Source organism: Thunnus albacares, chromosome 16 (assembly GCF_914725855.1).
Source record: "Thunnus albacares chromosome 16, fThuAlb1.1, whole genome shotgun sequence".
NCBI lineage: Eukaryota > Metazoa > Chordata > Actinopteri > Scombriformes > Scombridae > Thunnus > Thunnus albacares.
In genome coordinates, this window is record NC_058121.1 from 14,447,873 (window position 1) to 14,465,417 (window position 17,545).

Consider the following 17,545-nt stretch of genomic DNA (forward strand, 5'->3'; position numbering starts at 1 on the left):
AAAAAAAAAGAAAAAAGAGATAGAGAGAGAGAGAGAGAAAAGCCAATTTGCACCAGACAAGACTCGCTTGTGATTATCAGTGGATGTTATTAGTGTGGAGAAGCAGACGTTTGAAGGTTATGTTTCTGGGCAGTAATTGAAATGCAAAATAACATTAGGATCGATGGCCATCTCTGTTTATTTATGAAATCAATATCGTAACTGTCCCTCATGAGTCCCCCTCTGATTCCCAATGACGGCTTAAGTCTGCTCGTTTATTCTTTCTCCCCCATAACCTCCTTCTTCTGTCTCTTTTTAAAAGGCAGTTAGGGGTGTGTTTGACTTTGCAGAGAGAGCAATTTCCTGGAGGTGGTGGACGTGTATGTAGATGGGGGTTGATACTCCAGGTAAGGAGTCTTCATCCATGTGGGAAATCTATGCAATCTCTCCTCGTGGCAGTGACATTGAAGAGGCCATATGCTGAAAGTTGTGTGTGTGCGTGTGTGTGCGTGTGTGTGTGTGTGTGTGTGAATCAGAAACAAAGTGTATCTGCTGTGCAGTACAAAAGTACTTGAACTTATTAACTTGACCAGTAGCGGCAACATTTAAGTAAAGATTTAGTTTGAAATTAACAACTAAATTTACAGCATTGGGGTTCAGTTCATTCCACCTTGAGGACAGAAATCTGTGGTGAATATTCCAAACATAAGATCCACTTACTCAGCAATCATAAAAGTGTCCAATAACCCAAGACCTTCTTGAACAACGGTATTTGCTCAAGTAGCCAAGTAAGTGCTACTTAAAGGACGGCTTCACCGATTTGCAAGTTGATTCCTATGACATTAAACTTTTTTCTGTCTCCCCCGTAATAAAATATCCCTCTTCATCCAGCTGTGTGTCTGCAAAATGATGCATCTTTTGTCGCCTGGTGGACTTTGCAGATCTGCCTTAGACTAGATTTTCAGTAGTGGTGCCTTCAAGGATGGTCAAAGGTGGGTCTCTCAGAACACTCCGTCTACCGCGTTACGCCAGCGATAGGGAAAAGCTAATATATCACACTAAAATATCGTACTAAATACTTTAAAATATCAGTATATTTGGAAGAAAAGTAGTTTCAAGATACACAGCCAAATAGCGCGCTGTGGAATCAGACACAACAGAGTCTGGAGGAGGAAGCGATCACCGGAGCTACGCTACAGCCATAGCCTGACACACAAACATCACAGTGCTGAGTTTCTCTGTGACTCCACCGACAAAGACCCGGAGAATTTTCAGGTGGACAAAAAAATGAATCTAAGACAAAAAAACCCAACTAGCTTTACAATATAATGTCAGGGCAGAGATGTGGCGCCACTATTACAACTTATGAGGCTGAATATCATGCTGTGGAATCAGACAAAACAGAGTATGGAGAAGTAAGCGACCAGCAGAGTTACAGCAGCAGCCGAAAGAGAGGTGCCAGAGCGGCTTTGCAGCATCAATCGGTGCCCGGTGAAGATCGTCAGAAAGAACGCAGACAGAACTGAAAACTCTGCACTGCAACAAACTTCACGGTGCTTCGGTAAACCTGAATTTGTTTTCTCACAGAATATTATATTGGACTTTGCCAGCTCTGAGTACAGAACAGCACAACAGCGACTGCGTGTTACTTGTAACTTATGTGGCTGCATCCAAATGGAGCACAACCTGGTCCCGGTTCCTCATCGTCCAAAGCGATAAAAGAAACAGCATTTGTTTGCAGTTTTTCACCCCTTCATCCATGATTGTTACCCAAACCAAGCTGATATGGAGACCGCAGACTCAGAGGTTTTTTGTCCACTGGCACCGATGTGGTCTGGCAGCATTCTGGCTCGTGTGTCGGTAAGTTTGCAATGATCAACATAACCAACTCCAGCGCGCCATTTGTTTTATGATCCTTACACACCAGTATGATATATCCAGTCTGACAAGGAAAACCTTTTTTTTTTAATAAGCCTCAGTAAAGAGATACAACGCTGCTCACTAATTTTGTCTTTGCTAACCGGCCACCCTGCTAGGAAACCCACCAGCAATGGGTTCAGCAATGCATTCTGGTTGTTGTAGGATCCTTGAGAGCAAAAGGGGAAGTTACGGTCTTTTTATCAGTTTTCTCTAGTCATAGGACACCAATTTAAAAAATAATTGCACATTTCTACTACATAGGTGACCTAGTTTCAAAAAAACATCATATTTATAGCGATGAAATTTCCTTTTAAGTAAGTGCTACACTGCTTTAAATATTGACAAAGTAATTCACACATAAAGCACAAAACATGAATTTCAGCTTTAACTTACTTGTTGCAGATACAATTAGTTGATTGACAGAAAATTAATAGGCAACAATTTTTAAAATTTAAAAATTCTGTGGTCCCAGCATCTGAATATTTGGTGGTTTTCTTATTCTTACATGATATACTTCACTATTTCCTTACATTTTATAAAGCAAATGATATCTGATTAACCAAGAAAAAAAAAGCAGATTAATCAATAATTTAAAATAATCATTTGTTGCAGCATGCATATGTACTGGAACATACATAAAAGTATAATGAAATCCATAATATAAATATATAAAACCAAACCAGCACAAAGAGTCAACCTGCCACAAACAGAAAAAGAATATAACAAAATACAAATTAAGCCAGGAATAACATTTAAAAATGTCCTCAGTTAGGTAGTATAAGTTAGTCTTACAAAGTTTTTTGAATACTGATTGATTGAGGTAAAAATATCCACATTTTAAGGGCAAAGACAGCAAAAGTGTGGTTATCCTTTATCTTATTCAGAGCTTATTAGCAGATCTTAAGGAGCTTTATGGACTCAACAATTCAGAACCTGACAGGTATTGACTAGAATTTTATATATTAATTTTAAGTAATGGAAATAAGTGTGGAGCCAGGTGTGTTTGTGTTTAACTGACACTGCAGTGTTAGACATGCACAGCTTACGGATTTTAATAACTATGTGCCTTATAAATGTATTTTGACTAATGTCTCTTCTCTAAAATCCGACTACATTATTAGCAGCAGTTTATGAATCATGCATTTAAATTTTTAGAGCGCACACACATATTTTGATGACCTTCATTTGTTCCAACGCTATGTCACGCGCATGTTGTTGTTACTACTTAACACTTCAGCGACACACGCTACCCCATTTTCCCGCCCGCCATGACCATTCATTTCCCAGACACCTCTGCTGCGGACTAACATTGTAATCTATGTGTCAGGCAGGAAGGGGCACTCAGTTTAAAGCTGATAGAGTTTGCCCCAAACAAGGACAGCCTATCATAGAAAGATTAATGAACTAATTTCATGCATGGCTCCTTGCCTCTGTCCTTCTGCGCTTCCATGTTCAACTGTGTGTTCAGCACCATGATTTACGCTGTGTTCCTTGCTACAAGCTTAACCCCGAGCTCAACAATAATATTTCCCCTCAGTGGGAAAATACATAGTAAAATACGTAGGACTGGATTTTTAACCTTTCACTTGTCGATTCAAGGATAGCATGAGGTCATTGAGGAGCTTTGCTTTGAATATGCATTTTGGGTTTGTTTGGGGGTTTTTTTGTTTTTTTGGGGGGGGAGGGGTTTGACTGCTGGTGAAAATTTATTGTGCTGAAATTCGGAGGCTGGAAAACATATTTCATGGTTTAGAGAAGAGGTGGATGGATTCAGGATTTATGTAGGGAAGCAGGGGATCTACAACACTGCCAGCATGAGGAGGAATGCCAAAATACACACACACAGGCACACAAACATTTGAGATTTTAAGCTGCTCTGGTGGGACATTTTCACACCCATCATACTTTGGCTCAAAAATTCAAAAAAAAATAAAAAACAGCGGTCACTTCTATGAGCGTGTGATATTTTGGTGTCGGTCATATTGAACATTCTGGACAGAGCTCTCCGGTTTTTACATGGAGCAGTGTCTAGACGCTTTCTTTCAGAAACCTGTGTGTCTGTTGTTCCGAGGTGTCCATTGTGGGACCGTCTGGGCCTCTAAGAACAGCAGAACACAGAAAGCAAGTGACCTTCACGTCTGTCGGATGAGTCTTGCTTGTCTGCTCGGTTTGTACCATTTTTCTGCGCGGCGGAGCAAACACTACCTCATTAGATATTAGGTGCAATGTGTGTGTATGTGTGTGTTGCCAAGGGAGCGGGGCGGGTTGAGGAGAGTCAGGCTGCGCTTAGAAAACTCCATGTCTCTTTATTATAAGAGGGGGAAACCAAATTATAAAACTATGAAGCTATTTCTGTCTGTGCGAATTGGTGGTTTGAGCCATTATTTCATTTCGACAGATTTGAAAGGACCCATTAGAAATTTCCATTAAACCTAACAAAAAACATCTCCCCAGCGTTACTGTGTGCTAAGTGTGGAATGAACTACTTTTTACATATGCCACAATGTACTATTCCATAGGGAATCCCCCTATCTGGCTGCAATGATGTATTAACTGTTACCACGCCGCTCTCTCCAATTCCCTGAAATGAAAGAAAATATATCTTCCAATTGACTATAGGTGCATTCTGATTGCTAACATGATTTAACTTGAGTCCTGTGAATCTTTTATAAACCTCAATAGCCTCAAAATGAAGACTAACATAATGTTGTATCGCTCCATCTCGAACTATGTTAACAGTCCTGACTGATTAAAAATGCATAAGGAATGTCTGGGACCCGTAAGAGGAGGGTTTATTTTTTCATGCCTCATCTGGAACAGGAAGGAAGCAGAGGATCAATAGATCTGATCTGGACCCAGGGGTAGAGGCTATCTCCTCCTCCACCCTCCCTCCACCTGCTACCCGTTAGCAGTTAAAAGAGAGGTTTCATGTTGTCAGGGCCTGATGACTTCATGGCTTTATATAAACACTTATGCAAAGCAGCAACAGGGGGAAAATTCATTCCTAACCACAACACCAAATTTGAAAAACGGCTCTCGGTAGCAAAGGGCAAAAAAGTTTTGAGGAATCTGGCCGGCATTAGCTTGCTGTTAGTTTCAGACATTCTTAACATGGTTTTCCACCGCTCTCATCCAATATTTACAACTCACCAGCACGTACTGTTGCACCGAAGTTGTGTAAGATCGGCCCCAACTGTGACAGACAGTGCCAGCAGTTCTAACACCGACCCAGGCCTAATTTCATGCTTTGTTTCAGCGAATATTATTGAAGCTACTGCAAGTATGACAACATACAAAAGCTTTGCTGCCTTGAAAAGAAATAATTGTCCGACAATAGTAGGAGATGTAGTTGTTGTTTATGTATGTCATGCACATACAAGTGATTTACAAGACTCCATTGAAAACAGAGAATTTTGTATTTCCTCCAAGAGCTACAAATAAAATAAGCCATAAAAAAGGTTTCTTTCTTAAACCGCAACTCAAGGTTTTAGCAGTATCTGCAGGAACATTTTATTTTTGATAATATGTAGTAATTATTTTGAAACTGAAACAATTGCTTTTTATCTATTAGCAATATTTTTCTTTAACTCAGCCTGTTCCCAAACTTTATAATGAAATTTGTGATTCAGGAACTTAATCCCAGGTCCCTCTTCCTCAGCCTCCCAAACCTCCCACTTAAGTCCACCGTAACCCAGCACCGTTCATTGGCAAACTAACCGGGACTATTGATTGGGTCATGTATTACCCATGATCTTCCATATGCTGAGTGTAACACCTCTCTCCGTCCATTAAAAGCCTTCTGAAGTTTCATTCATTCATTTACTTCTGGCAGCCGACCAGTTGTGGGCATTGTAGTGCAAGATGTATGGGGCATCTGTTGACATGGTCGTTAGTTACCATTTTGCCTGAGAGAAATAAGCTGCTGTAGTATATCACTTCGCATTCCAACACATTAATGGTTGTGTCTGTAACACAATCTATCAAACTCGGATGAACCGGTTACATTCAGGAGCGGAGTGCTCCATCACAGCTGATGAATCTCTCACAGGATGATCAGGCGATGATGGAGGAAAGCAACGCTCAGTACATCTTGTCAGACTTGTTAGTGGTGATAATTTCATTGATACTGCTCTTTTCTGATGTATATTTCCTTTTATATGAAGTTCTTTGTATCTCTGTTCTTTTATACAAACATAACTTATTATTATATTTTCATGTGAGGCCCCATTTACATATCACTGATGTCTGAAAGCCTTGTATTTCCAGTTTTGGTCTATTTTTTTACTTCATGCTGTCACATTGATGGAAATATTACTTTTTGTCACACTATGTATCACTTTTAAAATAATCACCAAAACTAACTGCATCTCTGGCCTCATGTGTGTTTATCCAGGTTGCTAACCAGAATGCCCTCTGAAGACCGGCACCTATCCTCGAGCTGTGGTTCTTACGTCAAAACCGAACCTTCCAGTCCTTCCTCCTCGCTAGTAGACACCGGCAGTCACCACAGTCCCAGTGGCAACTCTGACGCCAGTGGCGGCTACATTAACGGCGGCAGCGGACGCTCACACGCCCTGGACTCCCCGCCAATGTTCAACCCAGGCATGCTCGGAGGTGGTGGCGCCTGCCTACGCCGCTACGAGGAGTGCGCCGGTGGCGTGGTAGACGACTCGCCAATCAAGTGCGAGTACATGCTCAATGCCATTCCCAAGAGGCTGTGCCTAGTGTGTGGTGACATTGCCTCAGGGTACCACTACGGGGTGGCCTCCTGTGAGGCCTGCAAAGCCTTTTTCAAAAGGACGATACAAGGTATTCCCCAACTCCTCTTTCAGCTTTCACTGGCTCACCTGAGCTGATCTCCAGTGTCTTTACACTCTCAGTTAAAACTGAAAAAAAAGGTGTTTGCAAAATAACCCTTTAATCCAGGTGCACCGTCACTTTTGCCACAAAGGTGTTATTTTTCTATGGTGATCATTATAAATACTATTTATCTTTATTATGATACTTGTGATTACCAAGAAAGTACATTGACCGGATAAGGAATCCATTGTGATTGTCATGTGTGTCACGTGTACCTCAGAGCTGGTGTCCAACTGTCTGCTCTTATGGGTTTAATACGACGTAGTGATTACGAGTGTCTACAGCAGGCATTAGACCCAGACTGTAAATCTGCTCTGGGTTTTGATTTTTGATGTGTTTGCATGCGAATCGTACGTCTGGCATCGACTCTGCCATGTGCGGGAACTGTTCCAGAATAATCACTTGGACAGCAATAATATGCCACAAACTGAGATGCAGATTTTTTTTTTAATTTCATCTGTATCATTTGTGACTGTGGACATGGACTTAGACAGCAGGTTAAAGAGGCCTTGGCCACATGAATACAGGTCAATCTGAAAAAGGTTTAAAAAGGAAAGATTTTTGTCCAAACACCTCTGAATTACCAAATCAATACAAAACAGTTAAACATCAAAAAATGTAAAAATGCGTCGCTACTAACATATGGTAAGATATGGTAAAGACTGTGGCTGATGTGATAAACATAGTTGATTATTTCACTCTGTCTTCAGAGTAAAGCTCGTTCTGTTGCCTCCAACACTCTCTGTAATCACTTTTTGTGTTTCACTAGAGCCAAACACGCTTTACAGTCAGCTTTTATAGCTTCCTGTTTCTGCTGTTAGACAGCACAAGCATCAAAAGGAGAAATGTTTGACAGTGATAATGTTTCCTGTTAACCAAGATATTTCTTGGGATGCTGCACAGAAACTATTGATAAATTCTACAGGGAAATGTAAAGTATGTCAGTGAAAACACAGCAGCGTGTGATTTGCTGTGTTGACATAGAAAATAAGCAATCAAAATAAATTTAGATGCAACAGAAATTTGACTTCTTATTAACTTTACTGATAAGTGGACAAGCGGACAGCATAGAACAACAACAAATGTTTGATCTTCCTATCTGCATATTGTAGGCTAGTGTTTTCAAATTTATTCACATGAGAGGGCATTTTTGAAACATGTGGGAATAAAAAAATATTTTAGATGGCAGGCCAAATGGACAGAAAAGATGCATTTTTAAATATATCTACATGAATGTGGACATTGTCCGAGACACCAGCCACTCACTGTCACTTTGTTTTTTATAGATAAATGATTACGAGCTGAAGACAATGTGTTTTAGGGATTCATTCATTCAATATGTAACATAAGAGCATCTTAAAGTGATTCTGAAAAAATGAAATGAGTTGGACAGTTTTAAATGACTCACAGCTCTGTGTTGTTTTGATAGCTTAGACATTTCTTTGCTGTTACGTTGGTGTGAGAAATTTTAATTTCCGCATTTTATCCATATCTTGAATACCTATTGGTAGTCTAAAGGCTGCACACGCCTCAATCCGACCAGCTACACTGTCGGACTGTAAATAGTGCTCATATGTGACTTTGTGTTGTCTTGCACAGATCCCCCCCCCCCTTCCTCTTCTTCTTCCTCTCGCTCTCCTTCGTTGGAGGACAGGCCCGAAATGAACCTAATCTGTCCGTCATTCGTCCTGAGCCGCGGGAGCTTCAGTCAATAACAATCAGTGTTGGGTGACTGTAATTAAGAACCAGGCATTTCATTGGGAGAAAGTCAAGAAAGGAGTGTGGGAGGTGTGGATTTGTTCTTTGCCCCCGGGCCTTACAGCACACACCCAAGGGGGAGGACACGGGGGCCAATTAGAAGCTCAGGCACGTGTTGTCAGGGCAATAACAGAGGAAGGGGAGAGGAGAGAGAGAGAGAGAGAGAGAGAGAGAGAGAGACACTGAGGAGTCCTCTAAATAAGAGGCAGAGGGACAAGGGACAGGGGACGTGGTCATTCACTGAAAGGAGAAGCCGCTTTAATGGAATGGTAATCAGGAAGGGGGGTCCCGGCCTCGGTAAAGGAGGAGGACAAGGAGAGGTCCAGCCTGAGTGGAGATGAGCGCGTGGATAATAGCATGGCATAATAATATATCAAAATTTAGAGGGAAAATAAGAGAGGTTAAGGAAGGATATTAGAGTGGTTGAAATGTCCTTTGAGAAATAAAGGTGGACACAAGACCTGATTAACTAAGAGGGTATGCCGACAGTGAGCTTTTAGAGGTAGGCAATTTAAGACTATTCTGGACCCCAATGCAACCCCCCCCCCCCCCCCCTCATACACACACATACATTCACCAACACACACACACAGGTTATTTTGATACATTCAGGCATTAAATGTTTTCTTTAATGACCATAAAATTATTGAGTCAATGTGACCTTTTCTAAACTGATGAATTTCCTCTTTATTATTTTTGCACAATATGTTCATAAATTTAAAAAATGATTCAAACTTAACTTAACTTATACATGAAAAGGTCTGTAAGGAGAAAAAACTGAGGGAAACCTATAACTTACCAGTTGCTATAATTCCATACAGCAAAATTACAAGCAGAGTATGTAGTGTGTTCACATTAGGAAACTGATAAAAAGTTAGCCTGGATACTAAACAAATTATTTTGAGTGAGCTTTTGCTGTACACTACTTCCCCACAATGCAACACACAAAGGAGATGAAAGAGCTTATCAAAGCTGCAAAACATTAGAATAATTTGTGGATGATGGTGAGACAGCACGAGAAAGATTTTGAAAAACAAAAGAAAAATAAATATTAAAACTTAAATCTTACTCTGTGTGAAGTTTAATTGAAAGTGGCATTTCAAAATTGCAGTTTTATTGACGTCTGCCAGTGGACATTTTTTATCATTTTTTGTTAGTACAAAATCCCAATTCCATCCTACATATAGTATGAACTATATACTAGTTGTATGCAGTATGAACAATTTACTAATTTTCCAGGTAGTCTACAAGAAATTAATGTACAAACCAAACTATGACTTTAAACGTCACTGCCAGTAAATTTCACAAAGAAAACAAAATATTTTTCCATAGTATTGCATTGTGGTACAATAGTGAACAACAACAATACATTTAAAAAAAATCATGCGTTTTTAATATGTGTGTTCTTCAATTAGTATGGATTTTGTGCACAAAATCATCTATGATTTCTTGCACAAACAACATAATATGACAGTAAGTATATGTTACATCCTTTCAGTACAGAAATTAGTATGTCATATGGAATTGGGACACAGTGTGAGTCTTTAAGCGTCTCTACACATAAGCACTGCACTGTACTGTAATTTTCCCTCTGCCGTTTAAAAGACTTTACCCACCCTGAAACCAGCAGCAGCCTCTGCCAACATCCTGGCGTGGTGCCCCAAACCCCTCACTGTGCATGTGACCCTGCTGGCACCATCGATGCCAGGGATCCTGACAAATGTTGGCACCTTCTCCTTGACCAACAGGGGGTTATGTGTGTGTGTGAGGGGGTTGGGGGGGTTGGGGGGGGGGGGGGTTAGATTTGGCAGATCTGCAACAGACAACACCTGGTTTGCTGTTTTTAGGTACCATTAATACATCTCTGTACTTATGGGACATTGTTTAAACATTTAATCAAGGGATTTGGATACTTGAGAAAGAGGATTTGTCATTGGATTCTTGGGGTCACGTCAACTATTTGAAGTGAGTGTGTAATGGTCCGAAAAAAAATGTTAAGTGGTACCTGGTGAGAAAGACAGGCAGCGGTTACATGGCAGCGGATTCAATATGTCTGCATTTCTGGCTGTTTTTGGAACCGAGTGATTAGATTGCATAGGAAATATTTCCATAGTGAGCCAACAACCGACTAGACGGACTTGAATAATACATCAAGCTTTGCTACATGATATGGGAGCCTTAGATCGGCCAGTCTAGCAGCAGCTCTTGGTCTTTACTTGAGAACATTATGCAGCGCACTCGGCTGTGCGTCCATCTCATAGTCCTTGTGTTGTTCAGGCAGGGCAGCTTTCCCATCATCCTTTAGGTGAAGAAGAATGGGCTGGATGGGGTTGTGGTGAGCCTTGCAGAGAGGATGCTCTGCATTAATGAAGCTAATTTATCTGTGAATCAAATGGGGGTGGGACTCTTGGGCGGAGAGGCACTTTTTACATGTCCCATCAAAATGCCACTAAACCCCACTCTCCTTCAGGAGTGTCACATGGGGTCACCTTGGGACAGGTGTGTATGTGTATATACGCACATACATGTGTTGTGTCTTTTACTGTCTTTCTGTGCCTGTTGTTTACAATATTTTGATTTGGTCTCCTATTCTATGCAATCATTTTAAAACAAATTCTTCCTATTTGTTGATGTGCACCTTTTGTGCATGCAGAGTTAATGACGATGTGTTTTTCTAATCTTCTGCAGGGAATATTGAATACAGCTGTCCGGCCACCAATGAATGTGAGATCACCAAAAGGAGACGCAAGTCGTGCCAAGCCTGCCGCTTCATGAAATGTCTTAAAGTTGGCATGTTGAAAGAAGGTGAGTGCTGATTTTGTCATACTTTGTTTTTGTTCTTTTATTGCTATTATATATGTGTGAGATTTAGAGTGTGAGAGATTAGTCAATTGATAACTACGACTATTTCAACAATCAATTATCATTTAAGTCAAATATCGAGCAAAAACATTATCTGGTTCCAGCTTCTTAAATGTTAGGAAGTGGTGTTGTTTCTATTTAAATCACTGTAAATTAAATATTTTGGGGTTTTAGAGTGAAGGGCATTTTCACTATTTTCTGATGCTTTATACATTAAACAATTCATTTTAATTAATTGAAAAATAATAAGATTATTTGATAGAAATAATTTAGGTTATTGGTCTTAACAATTCAAGACAATAATCATAAAAGTAGCAGGAAAAAAACCTCAACAAATTAATGAAAATCTTAAAGATTTCTGTGTTTTACTATAATTTAAAGAATGCTCTGTTCTATGGGACCAAAACAGGTACTGGACAGTTTCAAGATTTCATGGTCAAGCTTTAATCAAGTGCTTTAATCAAGCTTTCAACAATAAGCTAAGTTATAAAGGCAGATTTTTAGGTTTTATTTTAGAATAAAAGAAATAAATTTAAATCTCTATCTTGAATTTAGGAGTCAACATTAAAATGTTGAAGACAGACAGTTGTCTGTTAGATGGTCTAACAGTCTTAGTCAGGGATAGAGAAATGGTCAGTGATTAGATATTAAAGCCGACTGTGGCCTCAGGGAGACACCAGTGACATCACCCACAAGCCTTACTTACCTCTCCTCACACCGCCGTACCTCACAGCGTTTTACTCAGACGGGTGGAAAAAGCTGCTGAGTTGGATGTTCCTAACAAGACTGAATGAGAAGTGTAACAGTACTCTTGAAAAGCACAAGCTGTTCCCCCAAGACTTCTCTCTCCCCTGGGCTCTGGGTGTCTCTCTCTTTCTCTCCCTCTCCCTCTCTGTCTGTCTATCTCCCTTCCCCTCTCTTGCCTGGCATATTGATCCACTAAATGCTTTCCGAACATCCCACCTCACTTCCTGCATGTGTTGTTTCTCCTCCAGTGAGAGACCTTTGGGAGTACAGAGGGAAAATCTAGCCGATAGATTTTCTTTTTCTTTTTTTACGAGGGAGGAGGGGTTTTTTTGCATTTGTGTGTTTAGCTAGAAGAACCGTTCAGTGTGGATGTACAAAGGAAGGAAGTAAAGCTGTTTTTTTATACTGTAGCGAGTATTATCATATCTAGTACTGAATTGGGACATCACTGCATACTTTAGGCAATGGTGCTTGCTGGTTATTCCCTTTTGGAGGTACTTTTATTCAACCTGACCTAAAAAATGCCTTATGTTATAAAAATATAAACCAATTTAATGACATGTATGAATGACTGTGACACCAAAGTGAACAATTGTTAACAGGTGCGTAAAACAATCAGTGATCAGTAAAAATATTGGAAATAACAACAATGGTAAATTTATTAAATGAGTAAAAATTATTGTGCATACTCATAGCCATTTAGTAGTAATTTAATATATTTTCCTGTGGTGTTGAATGTGTACTAGAGCTTATTTGTGATATTTTGACGGTTACACCACAATACACACAATACGGGGTGTATCCAAAGATAAAGAAAAAGAAACTTTGACCAAAACTGATGCTGTCCTGATGAGACTCATAATATTAAAATCAAAGATGACGCATTGTAAAATTATGGTGACCAGACGTCCAAACTGGGTGTCCAGAGTCCTGACAAATATCTGTAAAACACTAAAATGTCCTGGTTTTTAACCTTCACTACCAAATTCTCCCGGTTTTCACCACAATTAATCTAATAATTATAATATTATACTTGTTTTCAGCGCTTACATAGACATTTATCATGTTCTGTCCCCCTCATTATTACTTAAACCAATATAAAAACGTAAGCAATGCACCACGTCTGAATTCAACATTGATTTGTCAGTATGTGTGTCAGTAAATCAATGTGTCGTTGTCAAGGCTGTTGCTAGCCTATGAGGTTTGCGGCTCTTTCTGACAGAGCATGTCAGTATGCTAATGGTTAGCTGTAATGCCGAAGAAAGAATCAGTCTTTTCTAAAGAGCTCCATGAGGCTTACTCTCTCCTTCGTAAAGTACCTGGCAATGAAAATGCTGCGTTCTGCACACACCACAAGAGTTGCGCACAGTGGAAATGCTGATATGCGGATCATATTAAGACAGCCAAATATCAGCGGTAGTTTTCCTGAGAGCTGAGAGCTCCAGAAAAGAAACTCTAACTAAGAAGAAAGACTGCAAAGCGTAAAGTACCTGGCAGTCTTCTTAAAGGTAACTTTCTTTAAAGGCTCTTTCTCAGTGTTTATTATTAATGAGGTGCAATTGTAATTTAATGTTTTGACATTTTGATCTTTGTAAACTCACGACCAGCTTGTGGCATGGCATTGTGAAGATGTAAGTTAAAGTTATTTTAATGTTTTAGCCTATAAAGTTATTTATAGACCACAGAGATCTGTACCTTGTTTTGTTTAAAAAAAAAAAAAGCTGACAGAGAATGTGTCACAGTCGGCCATTTAGCCGGCGCATGTGCACACTGACAAATACCAAACATCATTTTTCGTCTGCTGTCCATGGTGTTGAGAGGTGCGCTCAGCAGGGGTGCTAAGCACTGAAATAACTGTCCCCCGTCCTGATGAAAACGCCTATTGTACGTGTATAAATGCATACATGTGCATGTGCATGAACATGCAGTACATTTAAGGTTTGGGAGTTTGAAAATATGGTCACCCTATATAAAATATTTTCCCGCTCAGTGTTCATTTGGTTCACTTTTCCTTTCCTGTCATACTGCAGCATTCACATTTTGAAATGAGTAACACGCTTAAATGTAATGAGAGTAAAGTTGTTTTTTGTACAAATTATTTGATTCACACTTTATTTTCTTTGCAGTACATCTCCTGACCACTAGTGGCGATGCTGAGAGTATAATGTGTTGTTTATTTGTTGAATTACTTGATTACATTTCACTGGGACATGCACTTTACTGTACCACCAAACATCACCAGTAGGTTTAGACTGAATAAATAGTAGTATTCAATAGTATGTTATTTGAGCTCTGATGTCATTAACGTCCATGGACTGGGGATTGCCCAGTCATATGATGTTAGAATGCATTGTTGAAATACAACACATGTTGATAGCTGTCAGCCATAACAATGTGCTTTCTGGAAGTTCACGTGTAAGAGGTTGGTGCAGTAACACAAGAATAAACGTTACCTTTGTTGTTACATTAAGAGTCGGTGGCGGTGACAGTACACCAGTATGTGGCAAATCTATGGGGGCTCGCAAGCTCGTGCAAATTCAGGGCTCTCCAGGACACAATGATAAGGGATCAGGTCTTAAAACACACCAACATGGAAAAAATAAGAGAAAAGCTGTTGCTTGAACCTGATTATCTCACGCTTGTAAGGTAGGCATTCCAGTTAAATCTGCCACAGAGATCATGCAGGTTGTGTCACAACCTCATCCTCGCCCACATTGGCCTTGTGGGAATTGTGGTTCATCATCACACAAAACTAGAGCCCAAAACTGCCCAGCAAGAGGTCAGGCCTGCAGAAATTGGCAAGTTATATCACTTATTCAAAGCAAGAACATGAACAGTTACAGACAACAATCATCTACAATGTCACCTCCAAACGATTCAATCTCAAAACATGCACAGTGATCGTTGAGGATGTGACTCTGCCCCTCCTTGTAGATAGATCCTCTCAGTGCCCCATCCATTCCCCTGCTGGGTCATGGACATGCAGTAATCTCCATCATGGGTTCTGTTCCCCTGCCAGTCAAGTACAGGGGGAACCCCTTTCTGACGTTCAAATTTCACATCACATCCATGGAGCTAACCTGATAGGGTTGGACATGTTTCTCGCCTTTGGCTTCACCACCCGAGATGACAGGTGGTGATTAGGACCATGTCCACCCCAATTCAGCAGCAATGGCCAGCATTATTCGATAGTCTCGGCTACCTTACTTCTTTTGCTCACCAGTCGCTGATCAACGCCACAGTCAAGCCAGTCATACTGCTACACCGCATCCCCCTCTCTCTGCATGATGAAGTATCAGCTGAGCTGCAGTGCCTCAAGGAGGAGGGTATCCTTGAGCCAGTCAGTGCATCACCATGGAACTCCAACATAGTGCTAGCCAGGGGAAAGTCAGGATGCCTATAGTTTTGCACAGACCTACGAGCAGTTAACAAGGCTATCATACCAGACAAATACCACCTCCCCACCACTGAGGAGCTCACCACCCTGTTACATGGCTCAACAGTGTTCAGCAAGTTGGATCTTCACCAGGGCTACCTCCAAGTTCCCCTACACCCCAGCAATCACAATCTCACTGTCTTCATCACTCATGCTGGGGTCTGCCCCCAGCTGTTTCCTGAAAATAATGGTGTCCATCCTCACAAGGATCTGAGGGCTCGTCATTTATCTTGACGGCATAGTGGTCCATGCCCCCACCCTTAAGATCTATGATGTACATCTCTATAGGGTGATGGAGGCACTGGCCAAATACCACCTCACGCTCAACAGTGAGTAGTGTGTGTTTGCAGCACCTGCTATTGAGTATGTGGGTTTCCATCTCTTGGCCGAGGGCATCTCCCCAATTCATTCCAACACAGAAGCAATCCAAAGACTACCAGAGCCCACATCTGCCACTCATGTTGCCTCCTTACTGGGCATAACAGCATACTACCTCTGCTTCCTTCTATAGCACCCAGCCACCACTGCAGCCCTGTGTCACCTTTTGAAGGAAGATGAACCCTGACTTTGGACACCAGAGTGCTCAGAGGCGGTGCACCTCCTGAAGATTTAGCTCACCTCTCCACCTATCCTTGACCATTTTGATCTAGCCAGCGCCACCATCATTATATGTGATGCCTCTGCTGCAGCTGTGGGGGCTGTCCTCTCCCAAATACAGGATGGAGTGGAACAACCCATTCCTTTTGCCTCAAAGGCCCTTAGTCCTACAGAGCAAGGCTACTCAGTGAGAGTGAGGGAGGCCTTAGTGTGTGTCTGGGCATGTAAGAGATGGCATTTGTATCTTTATGAATGGAAGTTCACTATCAGAGCTGATCACCAGGCTGTCAGGCTGGCTATGTCGGGCACTGGACATAAGCCATTCCGCCTCCATCACTAGTCAGAATTCCTGCAGCTGTACAACTTCCAACTTCAGTTTACACCCAGACAAGACAACGCTGTGGCAGACCTGCTATCTCATTCCATCTGCAGTCTGGCAGTGACTCACACATGATGATCTTGATAGTAATCGAACAAAGCATGGGCTAGTGCAGTTCCTTCATTCTCCACTGCAGGAACTCTAAAACACCTCAGCATCAGACCTTGTCCTCCACCAGATGGCGACCTACATCAGGGAAGAATGGCCGGCTAAGGTACCTGAGGAACTCACACCCTGCTCCAGAGTCAGAGAGGAGTTGTCTTGCTGGAATGACACTTGTGTGGCCTGTGGCCTTTGCACAATGAATCCCAACTCTCTCTCTCTGGCCACATGTACATTGTATGTGTCAAACAGAGGTACCGGGACTCTGTGTGGTGGCCAGGTATCGGGTATTGACAGGAACATAGAAGCCCTCATTGGGGCAGCAAGACAGGGCCCCCACAAAATGCCCCTGGGAACACCTGCAGCTAGACATTTGCAGGGAAATCCATGGGGTACACCCCCATCAGAGGTTACTTGGTGGTGACCTACGGCCTCCACCCTAAGTGGCCTGAAGTCATGCCAGTGGGCTCAGTTATGACTCGGGTGAATGTAGACAGGCTCACTTTGCCCGCTGGGGTCTTCCAGACACAATCACATCAGATAATGGACCCCAATTCCTCTCGCAAGATTTGACATCCTACCTGGCCAACAAAGGAATTCATCATATTTGTACAGCATTCTACAACCCCCAGACAAATGGGGGAGTAGAGTGCCTCAACCAGACACTCAAAAATGGCATCAGGGCACATATGGCACAAGACAGCATGTTCACAGAAAGCTTGCTCCAAACACTCCTGCACTACCGGGCCTCACAACACTCACAAGTGTGTCACCCGCATTGCTCATTCTGGGCCAGGAACTCTGGCTGCCCCTGCACAAGCTTCGACCTCCTCAGCTGCAGCCTGCAGTGGGCATCGCATCTGCTACAGTAGCAATTCAGCAAGAGAAACTGAAAGTCTGCTTTG

At 41.5% G+C, this 17,545-nt stretch overlaps 1 protein-coding gene across 3 annotated transcripts in view; it reads left to right on the forward strand.

The window, feature by feature from the left end:
• The window catches only part of esrrgb (estrogen-related receptor gamma b), a 98,897-nt gene that overhangs the window by 57,786 nt on the left and 23,566 nt on the right, over window positions 1-17,545 (forward strand). For all 3 annotated transcript variants that reach the window (XM_044376913.1, XM_044376914.1, XM_044376912.1), the window contains 2 exons: window positions 6,293-6,708; window positions 11,206-11,322. In XM_044376913.1, coding sequence (XP_044232848.1) covers window positions 6,306-6,708; window positions 11,206-11,322 — 520 coding nt within the window. In that variant the 5' untranslated portion in view covers window positions 6,293-6,305. The remainder of the gene's footprint in view (window positions 1-6,292; window positions 6,709-11,205; window positions 11,323-17,545) is intronic.